This window comes from Gordionus sp. m RMFG-2023, chromosome 2 (genome assembly GCF_954871325.1).
Source record: "Gordionus sp. m RMFG-2023 chromosome 2, tfGorSpeb1-WG-v2, whole genome shotgun sequence".
Lineage (NCBI taxonomy): Eukaryota > Metazoa > Nematomorpha > Gordioida > Chordodea > Parachordodidae > Gordionus > Gordionus sp. m RMFG-2023.
The window spans coordinates 41,059,945-41,077,977 of record NC_088776.1 but is presented as its reverse complement, the minus strand read 5'-3'; the positions used below and the strand labels follow the sequence as shown (position 1 = coordinate 41,077,977).

The 18,033-nt window shown below is 28.8% G+C and overlaps 1 protein-coding gene across 1 annotated transcript; it reads left to right on the top strand.

The window, feature by feature from the left end:
* The first annotated feature begins 639 nt into the window (after positions 1-639).
* On the top strand, positions 640-17,432 carry LOC135923668 (probable NADH dehydrogenase [ubiquinone] 1 alpha subcomplex subunit 12). The gene is made up of 4 exons (XM_065458540.1): positions 640-779; positions 822-904; positions 945-1,017; positions 16,266-17,432. The coding sequence occupies exons 1-4, from the start codon at positions 682-684 to the stop codon at positions 16,441-16,443; spliced, it is 432 nt and encodes a 143-aa protein (XP_065314612.1). The 5' UTR covers positions 640-681; the 3' UTR covers positions 16,444-17,432.
* The last annotated feature ends 601 nt before the right edge of the window (positions 17,433-18,033 follow it).

Here is an 18,033-nt window from a genome sequence, read left to right as displayed (position 1 = left end):
TTAAATTTTAAAAACTCTAAATTATGTTTTAATTACCAAACATATGGAAGTAGTGACAACAAATTATTTTCATTGAAGAAAAGAAAACAATAATATTGAGTTATTATTTGCTTTAAAAAACAAGGGCACAAAGTTTAAATCTCTAAAGAGAGAGATGGATGTACAGACGTACATACCATCATTTATTAAAAAATACATATAATATAAGATTTATTTTTTAAAAAAAAGGCGTAATTAAAATAAATGTAAAACCATATATTATGAAATCTATTTAAAAAACGCGAGATTAAAATAAATATAATATGCTACTATCAAAATGCTTGTAAAATATTTAGAAAAATATATGATTAATAATATATTTCACTAAAAACTTTAATTTATAAATAAAATTTTGACTTAATATGACTCTGAGATCCTTAGAAGATAAAAGAGGGTATTCTATGATGCAAGAATATATGTTCCCTGTTAGTTAATCAAATACGATTGTATATTTTATATGATTATATTGTAATGTCAAATTATTAATCATTAAATGTTTATAAAATTAAGTACAAGTTGATGATGTCATTTATAGTAAAAGGACGTATTAATATTGTTATAAGTTTCTTATCTGACAGAAATCAAATATGATTAATAACTGTCAGAAGATAATTAATCTCTTGGCAAAATATAGTAGATTCGATGAATCCTATAACAAATTATTTAGAAAAAGTTAAGAGGTTACGAACTATAATTCAAGCTAATGGGGGCTTATTAAAATCCTTGGTTAAAATTTATTAGTGAGCTTCATTAAATTTATAGTTTAATATAACAATTTTTAGCACTGATGATTTAAAAGAGGGCAGGCTTATTGGAAAAGATCAATTTGGAAATGAATATTTTGAAAATAATTCATACTTTTTTGGTATTTATATATCGATTGGCTATTTACTATTATTATTTAGGACGTAATCGATGGGTTGAATATACTCGTAAGGTTGGCTTAGATTACAATGCAACTCAAGTTCCTCCTGGCTGGTATATATTTTTTTAATATTGATTTAAGATTTTATTCTTATATACATGTAAATATAAGTATGCAAAGCCAAATTTATATTCAACCATAATTAAGCTTTTTTTATTTACTGTATTCATTGGTAGTTATATTGACCAGATATATACCTAATCTCAGAATAGAACTAATCTAACTTTTAAGACATTTTATATTAGATTATTTAACAATCGATTTAATATTTATAATAATATGTTTTCTAAGCCATTTTATTTGTACCTTATAACAATATATATTAATTTAATATTTATAATTATTTTTAAATATGCTTAATACTATTAATATAATTTTTTAATATTAAGAATAGTATTTTGATTGCATTTTTTTTGCCCTATATATTAAACTAAATAGATTGCTTTTGGGTTAATATAGGACAATAAACAAAAAAATATGCTAATATCCTAAGATATTTGAAAAAAATTAAAGGTTACTATTATTCAAAGAAAAAAATAATGACAACAATATGATTGATATATAAAATGGTTGTTGCTTATAGAAATAGGTACCCATTGAGTAGAGATATAAAAAACCTCAATTCCCACACCTGTTGATTATCGAAACTCATCTTTTTGATTTTTAATCACGATATTCTTTTTGCTCTTCTGCAACCTATCTCTTGGGTCTGGCTTAACCCTCTCAAGTTGGTATATGTCTTACTAACTTTTCTACTGGTGATTTTGCTATGGTGTGTGTTATTACAAATGTCATTAAGGTCAGTATTATCTTCTCTGATAAACCAATACTCTTTAGATAGCATGGTGTTACCAATATTAGTATTAGTACTTTTACAAAACAATTCAAATCCTGGGATGTAAATTATGACCCATTATCACTCACTAGTTGTTTTTGAATCCACCAATAAGGAAACCATTTCCTCAATTTACAAATCATTAATTAAGTTGTCAGTGTTTTTTTCCACTCATTTAGAATAGGTATTACGACCATCCAATAATATGAATCGTGTTGATGTCTCTATTTAAGTAATCTTACAAAATATACAAGCTATATTCTTCACTACCACCATGCCTGAATGTCCTTGGTGTGTGATTTTTAAAAGTCAATTTTGTTTTTTTAAAGGCATCACCAATCTACCATTCCAAACAATGATTTAATAATTTATCTCTTGTTATAAAATGATTTAACTCAGCTGAGAGATAATCCTTCGATACCACTCAACCTTGTTTAATTAAGTCAACTTCTTTTATTTGATTTTCTTCAATGCCTTTATCTTCATCCTGGGGAATTGGCAATCGTGATAATGCATCTGCAATTTGTAGGCGACCTTCATCTTAATGATAGTTATACCCTGAAAGTATCCATCTCTAAGCAATCGATTGTTAGATATTTTAGGCTAATCTCTCTTTCAAAAATTCTTTCTAGAGATTTATGTTCAGAATGTATAATAAAATGTATACCATATAAAAAAATTATTAAATTTATTGATTCCAAATACTAATTCTCATGCATTTTTGCAGGGTTATGCATTTGACAGATATGATTCAGTCAATATATTTGACCAGTCAAATATGGTCAAATTAAATGTTTTTTAAGACAATATTAACTCTATTTTATATATAATTGTAAAAAATGAATCTTTATAATATTATATTTTTAATATCTATAATTGATGTTTTGCTATCCATGGCAGAGTTTGTTCTGATAATGATTTTATTTATTATTTTTAATAAATCTTAGATTATGATATACCTTCCCAATTTTCTGGTTGTCAAGATCTTCAATCGATTTATTTTCTTCGTCTGAACATTACCCCAAACCGACCAATTTCTTTATGAAAAGAAAATACTAGGAATTGTTAGTAAGATATTAGACACTTCTTTTAATGTTTAAGGTGGGCAAAGCCCATTCCAACAACTTTGAAATCTAATTTTTTTTATGAAAGTTACTGCTTTCCTCATATTTTAGCTATTAAAAATACCGCTGCGTTTACTTCTGAAATTTGTAACACTTAAAATATTTTTATTATCATCACCTTGTAAAATGCTTAATTCTTTAAATCACATACTTCATCAAACTCACTACTATTAAGATGCTCCCCCTATATTGGAGATCCAATTAATAATCAGCTGTTTGGATTGTTTTTTCTTTTCAAAAGTATCCTTAATTTTTTTTCTTCAGATAGAGAAATTATAAAATTATGACATTATTGAATTGTGTTTCCAAATTAAGCATCTCGTTTTTTATTTGAGATAAAGTACATTTGTCCCTCCACACATACAACAATGAGTAGCTAAATGTTAAAGAATAGTTTGAAATTTTAAAATTTTATCCAAAATATTTCTTTATTTAATATATTATTGATATTTCCTTTCGGATAAATATCTACCTCCTTCAACAGCTGCTTTCAGAGCTTTCTTGCATATTTGTATTTGCTCCTTACAGTTTATTGACGATGCCCATCTTGCTTGAATAATTGTATATAATGTAATATAAATTGGCATAATAATTTTATCAACCCATACTTTGGCAAAATTATTATATTTATTTTTATATTGAGATCCAGTCAAATTATTAATGAGAAAAAATCTTTTTTTTATATTTTTTTTTCTCTTTAGATTTCACCTTTTCTGGTGGTAAGCTCCTTCAACATCTCTCTCCACTTTATGTTATTAATACAATCTCTTTTATCTAATTTATACTTCTTTATATTGGCTCTAATTTTATGGCCCCATTGAAGTTTTGGCCTTCCTCTTTTATGTTTGCATATCACTTCCAAACTCTTAACTTTATTTCCTATGTAGTTCATAGGCCTTCTCATTGTGTGCCCATACCACCTAAGTCTGTTTACCATTAACTTAGTCTTAATGGGCACTACCTTTAAACTACTTAGTATTCTTGTACTGCGCACTTTATCCTTTCTTGTTACCCCAGCAATCATCCTCAGCATTCTCATCTCCATGGTTGACTTCTCTCGTCTGATTCTTAGATTTGCCATGTTTCCGAACTATATAGAATAGTTGGTTGTATTATGGAACTGTAAATTTTCCCTTCAATTTGTGTGGGATTCTTATTCTTTTATCAAATAGCACTCCAGATAAAGATCTCCACTTTAGCCACTATCTCTTTTTCTATTGTGCCGTTTGTTTGTATAGTGGAGCCCAAATATTTGCAGCTTTCAATTGCCGATATCTGCCATTCATTTATATCAATACTCTCTGTTTCATCTCCTCCTATCACCATATACTCCGTCTTTTCTCTATTTACTTTTAATCCGTGCGTTTCTAGCAGTGGCGTAGCTACGGGGGTGGTTTTCGGGTTTGGACCCCTCCCAGAGCAAAATTTTTTTTAGATTATACGTTCAAAAGACTTAAAAGTTACTTTATATCAAAAAAATACCATGAATATTTATATTTTTCTATTTTTGATGTTCGTGGAAGGATAATATATTACTATTGAAATTATTCTGGATAGTATTATTATAAAATCATTGAGATAATCTAATAAATTATAATAATTGATTATTGATGCATTAACTATATTTATTATATAATATCGAAGATATTATTATGATTTTTAAGATAAATAAAGGGGGTCTGGGGGAGAAACCCCCCAGGGTCATTCCATGACAAATCAACCACGATTCGGCCGACCCCCTTCGATTTTTTTAAAATTTGGTAAGCAAAGAAAGGTCAATGTAACTAAGAAATAGCCAAAATTTTAGCCTCCTAACATTTATATTTTTGAAGATATTAGGGTTCAAAGTGGCAAAAATGACGTATTTTTACCATTATCTGCCTTCATTCAATTAAGCATATCTTAAAAACTACATAATTGTAAATAACAAATTTAATATCAAAATTACGTACAAAGATTCTAATTTTAGATAAAAAAAATTTATTTTTTTCCCAATTTCCGGTTATTTTATTAAATATATAAGGACTAAAAACAATTTTTCGAAAATAATACGACCTTCAATTTTTTTAAAAAATTTAGTAGACATTATTAAACTCTTCCTTTATATTTATAAAAAAAAATTAATCTGGGACGCGGCCATCTTCATTCTCAAAATCGATAAAAATGTTTAGAAAAGTGTATAAATATTTTCCCGATAAATATTAAAAAAATTGAAATAATTTAAATTTAAACTCACTTTCAAAAGATTCTAATTTTTTGGTAGCGCATTTACTTTCTTGTGACAACAATGTATAACTACGGCCAGTAGCATTTAACAGTGAAACTAATGTTAAGATAAGACATTTGGGCAAGTAAAGAGTGTCATCTATACTTGGAAATGTAAAGGAATTAGAAGGTCGGGATAGGTGTAAAAACTTTATATATATTTCTTCCTGCTTTTGATTTTTCACTAAAACAAAGCTAACCACCAATTAGAATAGTAAGGATACGTTAGGTATCCTGATATATCTTCAATAATTATACTTTCATCATTAAATGATAACTATTCTAAAGTACTTTCTATTGAATTGGAATACATTTAATTTTAAATTGATGTAGATCTGTTGGAATCAAGGTGTGTATTTTGTGTGTTCCAGATATAGATCTAGTTTTTGAAAATCTTTCCCTGAGTAATAGATCTTCGAATCATAGTCATCTTCAAAATATATGACATTAATATTTTCTTTAGCTAACTCATACAATTCATATGATGTGTACTTTGAGTAAGGCCTTGTAAACTAGCTCTAGCGGCTAATCTTTTAACAGTGCCACAATCCCATCACAAACTTTTTCCGTGTGCTGTAGCAGAAAAATGCCATTTCGCTTGTACCCCGAAATCCATCTCATGATGGCAAATATTAATAAAATTTTTATGATTTTTATACTGTGCAGCGGATCCACTGGAAAATAAAAAATTTTATTTGGCCTACAAATTTTATTAATTAAAAAATTTACCAATGTTTTTTTGAAATTATGTACTGCTATTGTATTGTGTTGCAAAGATTCGGATATTATTACATAATTTAGGCAACAAATATTGGCAAAATTATCTTTATAATATATAAGAAAAGGGTGAACAGTGGATTGAGCCCTAATTGAGCCCTATTCCAATGATAATTTTGTACTTCATCCTGAAGTATAAAGCTATAGTTTTCTTAAAAATCACAAAATTAAATATTGGTCTTCGTCTAAGTTCAATTTTAGATTGTTTTGATACAACGTTGCGTTGAAATAAAAAAATGGAGTAATAAAGATTCCATTTTTTCAAAAAAGGCATTGATAAATTCACCTACTGGTTTGGTTATTGTTTCAAGAGTGGTTCTATCTACGGATAGCCATTGTTTGTATGTTATAAATTCGATGTCCTTAGAACGAAACAATATTTCTATTTGATCGCGTAAATGTGTTGACCCTGGACAATTATCACATTTGCCCATATAACTGGATGGTTGAGGCGAATTACAAATTATTAAGTGTAAAATATGTTTGTATGTTTTAAAGGGCAACATATCATTGGTTAAATTTGATCCAATGATCATTAATTTAAAATTTTGGTGGTAGCTGCAGTCACATACATGTGTACCACTACCTCCAACGAGTATACAATTTTTGGGCGAATACTTGCGAATTTCGAAAAACCAATTTTAACATCAGGTCTCATTTCTTTAAAAAATATATAAATTTTTTTCAAATTATCTAAAATTAATCTCTTATGTATGATATTCTTTTTTTTGTCTTTGGTCAAAATCGAAACGCAATCTTTCTTGCCTGGCATGATTCTGCTTATTTTGTCCATACAATAAAATTCTTGTACAATTTTAACTGTATATTCGTCTATAGTTTTTCCAGGCGGTGTTGATAGAAATCAAAATACCAAGAAATTTATTAAAAAATGAATCAATATAGTGAGCATGTGTTATTGAATGATTAAAACCCTTTCGCGCCAGGAATATTTCCCATGAACAAAAAATACATGTACTTGATATAAAATAATGATTTTGACAGGTTACTGATAAAATACGAAATAATAAATATTGTTTTATAAATTAATATCTCTAAGTACCAACCATTAGTTTCTTTAAATATAAAAATTAATTGATTAAAAATTTTGATGACAAATGAACTCGCTGGGCGCGAAAGGGTTAATCAATTTTAAAATTTTTATTTATTTTATTGATTGAAATACTTATTTATGGTTATTCTAATTTAGTAAAGCTATGCCGATTTTAGAAAATCCGATCCAATATTTATATTGTTTTGGGTTATTTTATGATAATACTTTTATTTTATATAATTTCATAATAATAAATTAATATTTGTAATATTTTAAAAATATCAAATTATTTTAAAAAATTGAGTAGAGAAAATTTTGATATTATTTTTGGCGTCTATGAAATGCACAAGATTCTGATTCATATATTCAAGAACTATACTTGGTTGAATAATATTCATTAAATATATGTTATATGGGCAAAAAATTTTGTAATAAATTAAATTTTTTATCGATAGACAATTTCTATAATTGAATTATTGTTATTTTCACTTACAAGATGAATACTCCTTTAAATTATATCAAATAGTCCAAGAAAAACCATTAAAAACTAATTAATATATAATTTTATACAAAGACGCCCCCTTTCGGGAAAATATTTATACACTTTTCTAAACATTTTTATTGATTTTGAGAATGAAGATGGCCGCGTCCCAGACCAATTTTTTTTTTATAAATATAAAGGAAGAGTTAATAATCTCTACTAAATTTTTTAAAAAAATTGAAGGTCGTATTATTTCCAAAAAATCGTTTTTAGTCCTTTTATATTAAATAAAATGGCCGGAAATTGGAAAAAAAAATAAAAATTTTTTTTTATCTAAAAGTAGAATCTTTGTACGTAATTTTGATATTAAATTCGTTATTTACAATTATGTAGTTTTTAAGATATGCTTAATTGAATGAACGCAGATAATGGAAAAAATACGTCATTTTTGCTACTTTGAACCCTAATATTTTCAAAAATATAAATGTTAGGAGGTGCTATTTCTTAGTTACATTTACCAAATTTTAAAAAAATCGAAAGGGGTCGGCCGAAAATCTCATTTTTTTGCTCATTTGACGTGGAATGACCCCCCCCCCCCCAGTCTTATATATGTATGGACCCCCTCTAAGGAAAATTCCTAGCTACGCCACTGGTTTCTAGGATATTTATCCAACTCACTAGTCTTTTTTTCATTTCATCCTTAGATTCGGCAAGTATCACAATATCATCTGCAAATATCATATTCCACCGGACTGTTTGAGGTATAGACTGTGCTAATACATCTATTACTGTAATGAAGAGAAGTGGGCTGAGAGCCGACCCTTGATGAACTCCTTCGACTATTGTGAAACCTGCTGAAGTATCTGTTGTGCTACGGACCATTGTTGTATGGCCCATATACATATCCTGTATTATTCTTATATATTTTTCGGGAACATTTTTGTGGCGTAGCGCCCACCAGATAAGTTTTGTTGGGATCACCGGACTGTTTGAGGTATAGACTGTGCTAATACATCTATTACTGTAATGAAGAGAAGTGGGCTGAGAGCCGACCCTTGATGAACTCCTTCGACTATTGTGAAACCTGCTGAAGTATCTGTTGTGCTACGGACCATTGTTGTATGGCCCATATACATATCCTGTATTATTCTTATATATTTTTCGGGAACATTTTTGTGGCGTAGCGCCCACCAGATAAGTTTTGTTGGGATTCTATCAAAGGTTTTTCTAGATCGAGAAAGACCATGTGTAGCTTTTTGTTCTTTTCCCTGTATTTTTCACTCATTTGCCTAATTGCATGGATAGCATCGGTTGTTGATCTTCCAGGCATAAAGCCAAACTGAGTCTCTCCTATTTCGATTATATCTCTTAATCTTTTTTCTATTATTTTTTCGTATAGTTTTAGACAGTGTGACATTAGTTTTATGCCCCTGTAATTTTGACAATTATGTGGATCCCCTTTATTTTTGAAGATGGAAACTAGATAGCTCTGCCTCCATTTTTGGGGAACCTCTTCATTTCCAATATCTTATTATATAGATTTGTGAGGAGATGTATTCCATCATCTCCTAGTGCTTTAAGGCTTTCTATTGGAATATCGTCTGGACCCCTAGCTTTGTTGTTTTTCATATGCTTGAGGCATGTGAATATTTCTTGTTGTGTTATAGGTTGTACAAGGTTTTGACAAGGGGAGTGTTCGTCTAGATGCAGTATGTGCGGATTAAAGTTGAGAAGCTCCTGAAAATATTCTCTCCATCTACTCATTATTTCTTTTTCCTTTATTATCAATTTCCCATCTTTATTTTTGATTACTTTCGGAGCTCCGTTTATATCCCTAGAGTTCTTTTCTCGCTGTTTGGCTAATCTGTATATTTTATTTTGCCCTTCTTTGGTATGTAGATCTTCGTACATGTCATCGTATGCCATAGATTTGGCTCTAGCCACCGCCTTTGTAGCTAATCTCTTGGATTTTTTGTATCTTGTCTTTGTCATCTGCGTTTTTGGACTTGTACCATATTTTATAAAGGGCTTTTTTCTCCTGTATAGTGGTTTGTACCTCTTCATTCCACCAGCATAGTTCTTTATATGATTTGTTGCCTCCTCTTGTCAAGCCTAGTGTCGATTTGGCAGTGTATTAATCTGGATGAAAGGTCTGTCCACATTTTTTCACTGACTTGTGAGGAATCTATTGTTTCAATGTTTGCATTGATTGCAAAGGCATCTGTCATTGTTTTTAATTTGCCCCATTTGCATGGTTCCAGTTTTATCTTGTTTTGAGTAGATTTTTTTGAGATGTGTAAATCCATGACTAGTAGCTTGTGTTGTGCGGCGATATCTTCTCCTGGGATGACTTTGCAGTCTATTACATCTTTTAATCTTCTGCGAGAGATTAGTATGTAATCTATCTGTGTTTTCCTTGTACCACTTTCGTATGTTATTAAATGACTATCCTTTTTCCTATAGTAGGTGTTGGTTAAGGCAAGGTCGAAGGCAAGGTCGAAGGCTTGCGCAAATTTCAGTATATGCTCTCCTTCATCATTTCTTTCTCCATATCCAAAACCACCATGATGCCTTTTGTAGCTATCTCTTGCTTTCCCCACATGCGCATTTAAGTCACCACCAATTATGACTAGGTCATCCTTAGGGATTTCCATTACAGCTTCATCGAGGATAGCTCTAAATTCATCTTTCTCTTCTTCCTTGCAACCCGTTTGAGGAGCATATAATGAAAGGATGTGTAGTATTGATTGACCAATGCAGAGTTTTATCTTCATTAGTCTATCAGAGATCCTGTTGACTTCTACAACTGAGGAGGTTAGATCTTGACTGAGGATGATGCCGACACCGTTCCTATTGCTAACAAGCCCATTATCATCAAAGTCGTCTGTCCTTTCCATTTCGTCTCTTGTATGCACGCTATATCAACTTTTCTCTTGTTCAACATTGATGCCAATTCTCTCGTCTTACCTTTAAGCGTCCCAATATTCAAACTTGCTAATCTTGTTTTCTTTGCTTTGACCTTTATTACTTTTCAAAGGATGGAGGTCTACACCCTGCGCGTCGCTTGGAGGGAACGCCCTATCTTTCATATTCATATTTCCATTTGTTTTCTTCATTTTGTTTATTGGACAGGTATCCTTAGCACCCGACTGTCTGGGCCTGTCGGTGACCGGGGTGTCTCTCTAAACTCCGAAATTCCATATGTCTTTTCACATCAGTCATCGAAGAAAAACTTGAAAGTTTTTATGGTTCTTACCAGGATTGAACCTGCTTCCTTGTTCATACTCGTGTTTCCAAGCGTACATCTTACCCATTAGGCCACCCCGGCGATAAAAAATCTTTTATTTATATATATATATTTAAAATGAAATCCTAATATTTAAATATGAAAATCTTAAATTTTAATATATAATTATAACTAAATCTATGTCTAGATGATACAAATATATTTTTAAATTAAGTATCCTAATTAGTTTAATAAACATGCTTTAAATATATATTAGTTAATTAAATCAATATATTTATTCGGCAAAATATTTAAAGTATTTGACTAGGTCAAATACTATTCGGCCAATAACTGGTCAAATGGCCTATTTGCCAACTCTGCTTCTTTGTCGAGAGGCGCGGAATTTTCTCCAAAAGCCGACAGCGTAGGAGGGGCATATGATATTGGAATATCAGTTCCATTTTCCAACCGATGTGGTAACAGTGCCCTAGGCCATCATTTAATGCATCACAATTTAAAATTATTGGTAATTTTTTTACAATATTATATTAACGTGTCTTCACTCGACAATTCTCTTTTTATGTTAAACACTTTTTGTTCCACTTTTGTCCACATCCATCGGACTTTCGGGCTTGTAAATTTGTGTAAGTAGAACCGGAGGAGACTGTTGTAAGTAATTTCTGCATGAAACAAATAATATTTTAAATCAGTACAATGATGTTTCAAAAAAGGATTTAGGTGCTCTAAAAAATTTTGAGGAAGATATAAGATTATTGAAAAACTAGCAGGCTAAATTTTGTGAATTAAGCATAGGGCTGTGCCGATATTAAATATCGGATCGGGTCAGCACCGATATTTAGCGTTTTCCAAAAATATAGGATCGGGTAGATACCTGTGAAAATCCGATCCGATCCTATCTTTTTACTTTTCATTTTTTTTGTTATTTTATGTTATGTATATTTATTTTACATTATTATAATATTTTCTAAATAATTTTTTTTAAATGCAATGCACAACACCCTCTAAATTTTATTTCTTTTTAAAATAGATTTATAGTATTTTAAAAGTTTTTTTTTATAAAAATAGAAAGGAACACCCAAAGTTTTATTTATTTTTCTTTTTAAATAATAACGCCAATTTTATTATTTATACTTTAAATAAAAGAATTTTTTTTAATATGGTATCTGAATTATGAAATATCTTACAAAAGACAAAGATAATTTTGAAAAATGCGTTATCTGCGGAATCATCTGAGTCTGCCTTCAGTACGGCAGGGTATATAGATAGTCCATATTGTACAAGTTTATTGCCAGAAAATCTAGAGGCTCTCATATTTATTAAAAACAAATCTAATATTATAGTTTTATATATTAAATATTACAATTTTATAATTCATACCAACATAAAATGGATATATTATTAAATTTATATTTTTTAATTAGTCTTAATTGTAGAAATAAATTAAATGCATAATTCGATTTTTTACATAAAAAATATTGATTTCTTAATTACATTTGGTTCAATGGGGGATGATGAAAAATCAGTATAAATATCGGATCGGTTTTGAAGCAATATCGGATCGGATCGGTGAAAATATGTGGATCGGCACCGCTCTAATTAAGAAGATTACCGTTTTCTTGGTTAGAAGAAATAGATAAGGAACTCGACAAATAGCTAAAAAAAGGAATAATAAGATTAATACTTCATAGCGTCGGGGCGACACCTCCCCATAAAAAACCAGATAATAGCTTGAGATTATCCATAGACTAGGTTATCTGCCCTTGGAAAATAAAGTAAAATATCCTTTACCAAGAATAGAGCAATTATTGACTAATTTAAAAGGAGTGACATTTTTTTCGAAAATGGATTTTTCTAATGCTTATTTACAAATTAAGGTGAATGAGAAGCAAAACTACTAATACAACTCATAGAGGGTTGTTTGTATTGTGCCGATTGTTTTTTGGGTTGAAAGTATCTGCCCCAATTTTTCAAAGAACGATGGCTGCTATGTTCCAAGGATTAAATGGAATCATGTATTTTTTTAGATGATTGTTTTGATATCAGTTGGAATAGAACAGGAGCATAATTCGAGATTAGTTATAAGTGTTATTTTTTAGAAATGGTCTGAGAGCTAATATAAAAAAAAGTGCTTCTACCTCTAATATTTTTAGCGATTTTAAGATTAGAATTTAAAATTTTTGTTTTAAGATATAATGCTGTTAGTTTTTATGTGTTATTTTTTTCAAATCATTTTTTAGTGTTTTTTAAATTTCGAAAATCGTATTTTATTGGAAATATGCTTAATCATGTGCAGGATATTTACTAGAGGTCTGCAATGCACGGATTTTTAGTCCGCTCGCCCATTTCTACAGATGAGTTAAAATATTATAGACATTGAGTGGATGAGCGGGTGTGTTAAAATATATTTTTAAGACAATGGGCTGATGAATTTGAAATATTATAAAAAATAATACATATCATATAAATTTAAGTGAAAGTACATTGAACTAAATCAATCAATAAAATAATTTGTAAACATTGGACTGGCGGGTTAAACAAAATAATTGTTAGATTACTAGGCGAGCTTGAAGCTATGGGCCGACGGGCGAGCTGGTTAGAAATTTTAAACATTGGTGGGGAACTTTCTGGCTAAAACCTGCCTATTTCAGACCTCTAATACATATGATTTTTTAAATCTTTGAACTATTTTTAATTTACATTGACTTTTCCATAGATTTTTATATAAATAAAAGTTAACGCCAACATTATCTGAAATTCATAGGGTAAGTACTCTATGTTGGCATACATTTTTAATAAATTCAAAATTTTGAAAAATTAATAGACGCACTCAAGATTTAAAGTTTAAAATATGACATATTTTAGAGGGGGAAAATACATTTGACGATAATAGAAAATCATAACTAAATGAGAGGAAGAAGCAAATGTGAAGCTTTGTCCTCATTTTAGGCATTTGATTCATTCAAAAAATCCTTTATTTCTACTAATTGAAGAATATTTTTTCAATGATGGGAGGGCAAAAGCCATAATTAATAAGATTTATAGTAAATCATATTGAATTCGAATTTTATTCTTTATTTTGCCCATGTAATGTTAAGTCAGCAGGCGAGAAGCATCAAAAGTGGAAATATGTTTTCTTCTTTTCTATGATTTTATTTTGAAATTTGTGGACAGGATTTTGGAAATTTAGTTGATTTAAATTTCCAAAATGTAATCCAAGCCAGATTTTTGCGCATTTTAGCACCCCAAGTTTACATCAGGAGCATAAATATTTTCAAGGACAAATTAGTTAGTAAATACTATAATATTTTCAATAAAAAATTGGCACTCCCGACTAAATTTTAACGTAACACAAAGAATGTTATTCAAATATTCACTAAATTTTAACGTAACACAAAAATATTATTCAAATATTCATTCTAAATTTTAACGTAACACATAAATATTATTCAAATATTCATATGATTTATCAAAACAATAACAATTGTTGGCTACAATTACAAATAGGAGGCAGGATATGATATAAACATTTTAATTTATTAAATAGTGATTTGATAAAAACGATTTTGTTTTTCCTATAAAAATAATAAAAAATAGTTAATTTTATCATAGTTAAATTTATTTGATATAAATCTAATATCATAAAATGATTGAAAGTGATTCTATTATTTTGGATACTTGCGATGTAAAAGTGAGGCCCTGCATATCCATGAACTCAGATGCCAAAATTTATGCTTCAAGGAATAACCTTCAAAGTTTAATTGTCAGGAAAATACTTAATCAATGGCTTCATGATGGAATCAATCCATTATTTTATCATAAAACTCAGTTAAATGGTGCGAGAATTAAGGATAAAGATAATATTGAAGAACGTTATCACATTTTAGATATTGGATGTGGTGATGGAGCATCGACTATGCTTATCCATGATACCATACTAAATAGCAAAAATGGATTGAAAGGAACAACTGTTGGATTAGATGTTCTGCCTGAGATGATTGCTCATGCAAATGAAAAATTAACAATAAAAATAAAAGATGATGAAGGAAACAATAATGATTTGAGTTTCAAAGTAGGAAATATTTTAAATATAGATGAACTTCCTGAAGAATGGTTCCATGCATTTGATTTAGTTTTGTCATTTAATTGCATGCATTGGATGGAAGATCAAATACAAGCCCTATCAAATATCGCTAAATTCTTAAAACCAAATGGAGTTTTTATATCAGTTTTAATTGGTGAACGTACAGAGGTTATGATCAATTCTTTGGATAAAGTATTAGATATACAAAAAACAATTAATAACAATCAAGAGGATATCAGTGATGGTAAACTCAATAAGATCAAACCAACAATAACACAAGAAATTAGAATAATGTATAAAAAGATTGGTACATATCTTGAGGAATTGTCAAAATTAGATTCGATGCTTTATTTCCCATGGAAAAGACCACATATGTTAACTGAAAATCCAGTCAAAACCTATGAAGAGTACATGAAGAAAGCTGGTTTTATAAATACAAAAATTATTCCAATCAACAAAATAAGATTTATATGTCTACCCTCAATGGAATACATGAATAAAGTCCACATGTCTTTTTTTCCCAACCTGGATAAAATAATAGATTTTAAATTAAAAGAAGAGTTTATTGAACTATTTAACTCATTTTGTTTTGAGTTTAATAAAAACAACCATGATAATGAATTAAATCATTTAAGCCCTGAACATTATATAATTGGTCATTTTTAAAATAGAATGTTAGAATATTATATAATAATTAAAATTATATTTATAATATATATATATGTTAAGTTTTTAATAAAAACAACCATAACAATTAATTGAATCGTTTAAACCCTGAACATTACATAATCAGCTATTTTTAAATTAACTTAATGAGCTAAGGCTGAACTAAGCCCAATAAAACATGTTAAGGCGCTGACGGTTCTTATATAAATAACTTTTTTTTGTATTTCCTATGATTTTCCATTATTTTCATATTTTACCCAAATTCAATACAAAGTAAATGATAAGCCCATCCTACTTTATTTTTTTAATACTATTTTTTTTTCATTAGCCTTGTTTCGCTTATTGTTAGCTGATTTATTTCTTTATCCTTTTTTTTGTTCGGAGTTCTTATTTCAGGAAAATTGGAAAATTAATTATTTTTTCGTAGTGTAAAAGAAATGATTCATTGGTTTAAGGAATATATTAGTATATGAAATTATGGGTTAAGATGAATTAAATGAAAGACGGAATAATGTAAAAATGAGATTTAGTGATGATTATAGGTATGAAGTAATGATCTATCATATTATTTGGCGGTTTTGATTTTTGAGCCCAGATTATAAGGTGAGGATGTTTAAATAAATTTAACCATTAATAACGAGCCTATTATGAGAAAGAAATAAATATGGCTCCAAATTCAAGAATAGGTTAAAAACTTTCTTTCTTGAAATAATTTGAATAAGAGTTTTAAAAAGGTATATGTAGAGCATAATTTTAAATGTTTCTTAATACTAGGCATGCATGGATCCATTATATGACTGATCAAGCCCCTAAATCAAATGATCCAAAGTATGATTGGATGGAACCTTATCAGCAAAATATGACTGGCACACATCATAAATATGTTCCTTTCAGTACTATGCCAAAGAAAATTTTCTCTTGGGATCCTAATCAAAACAAAAAACTACCTTAATCAAATATTAAGATTTTTAGTAAATATATTTATAAATTGAGAATTTAATTACACGATGTCTTTGGAATATTATTGAAAAATATTTTTCAAAGGTCAATTGTATTGCCTTTATTATATTAAAAACAGCGTGATATATAAATCTATAAAATAATATTTAAAAAAGAATAAATAAATTAAAAGGCAACATGAGAGGGATGGGGGGCAAAAATAAGGACTCTTATTGAGATCCAAAGTAGTTACCTCGAAATACAGCCATTTGAGTTTATTGTAACATTTTAAAAGCGGATTCATGATCATAATTTGAGAGATTTTTTTACCCAAAATTTAAAAAAAAATGATATCCTAGGGACCCATAGGTAGATTTAACTATTGGGAAGTGAAAATCAGAAAAGTTGTGATTTATAATTTTTGACCTTGTAATACGGATCATTGTTTAGGTTAGACGAATATTGGAAGGCACAAGTGAAATCCCAAATAAGATGTTTTCCTCTAAATCAAGGAATGTTTATGAGCTCATCTGGTCTTTTCCCATCCAATAGGGATAAATGGAAGGGTTCCAGAAGGTTAGGGTAGATGACCAACCATAATTTAAGATTTTAGTTAATAGCCCTATGTCGACTGAACCTACCTTTCGAATATAAACATCGGATGGGCGAGATTGGCACTAGGGTAATTCCATGACAAATCGACCAGTGATTCGGCCGACCATCTCAAAAATGAATGAAACTTAACATGTTAGTTATTTATGTTGCAAATGTTAATAAAATCCAAATTTTAGAGCCCCAGCTCAACCAGATCCAAAGATATACGCCTTCAAAGTAGAGAATCGCGTAATGCGTGATTTCTTATATCTTGTTTTTCTTAAAAAATACTTAAGATAGAATTACAAATAATATATCACTTTATGCCCTTAAAATTTTACATTGGAAAATATTGAAAAAAAGTTAAAAAATTTTAAGTGTTTTTGTATATCCGATAAAAATAAAAAATTAACATTCCTGGGAAGGGATTTTTTTTGGTGTTGATACTCTCTAAAAATGTTTATTACCTTTATATTAAACTATTTAATGAAAAATCTTTATAGCCATTTTTGTTTTTTTAATTTTATTAAAATTTTTATTATTTTTGTAAATAAAAAAGGATAATATAGATGGCGTTATATTAAATTTATTAATAATATATTATATTTAATAATAATATATTTTATATCGTTATTAAAATCAAAAGAAATCGATTTAGTATAACCAGTATGATGTCCTGGGGCAATAAATGAGGAAGCGGCCCATATAAAGATACTTTAAAATTATATTCAAGCTATTATAAAAATATATCTATTTATCGCAATCCATTTTGCGCTTAAATAAAAATTCTTGAGGCCGTAATTTGTATATATTTCACACTTCTGGATCTACTATCGTTATTATTTGAAATTAAAGATTTTATCATCTTATTTTATTTTTCATTCCTTTCTTTCTATTAAATTTTTATATCGATAAATAGGAAATTTAATAATCAATCATGATTAAAAAGAACATTAGGATTAAAAAAATTATTCTTTTTTTACTTAAAATTTTTTTTTAAATTTAAAAA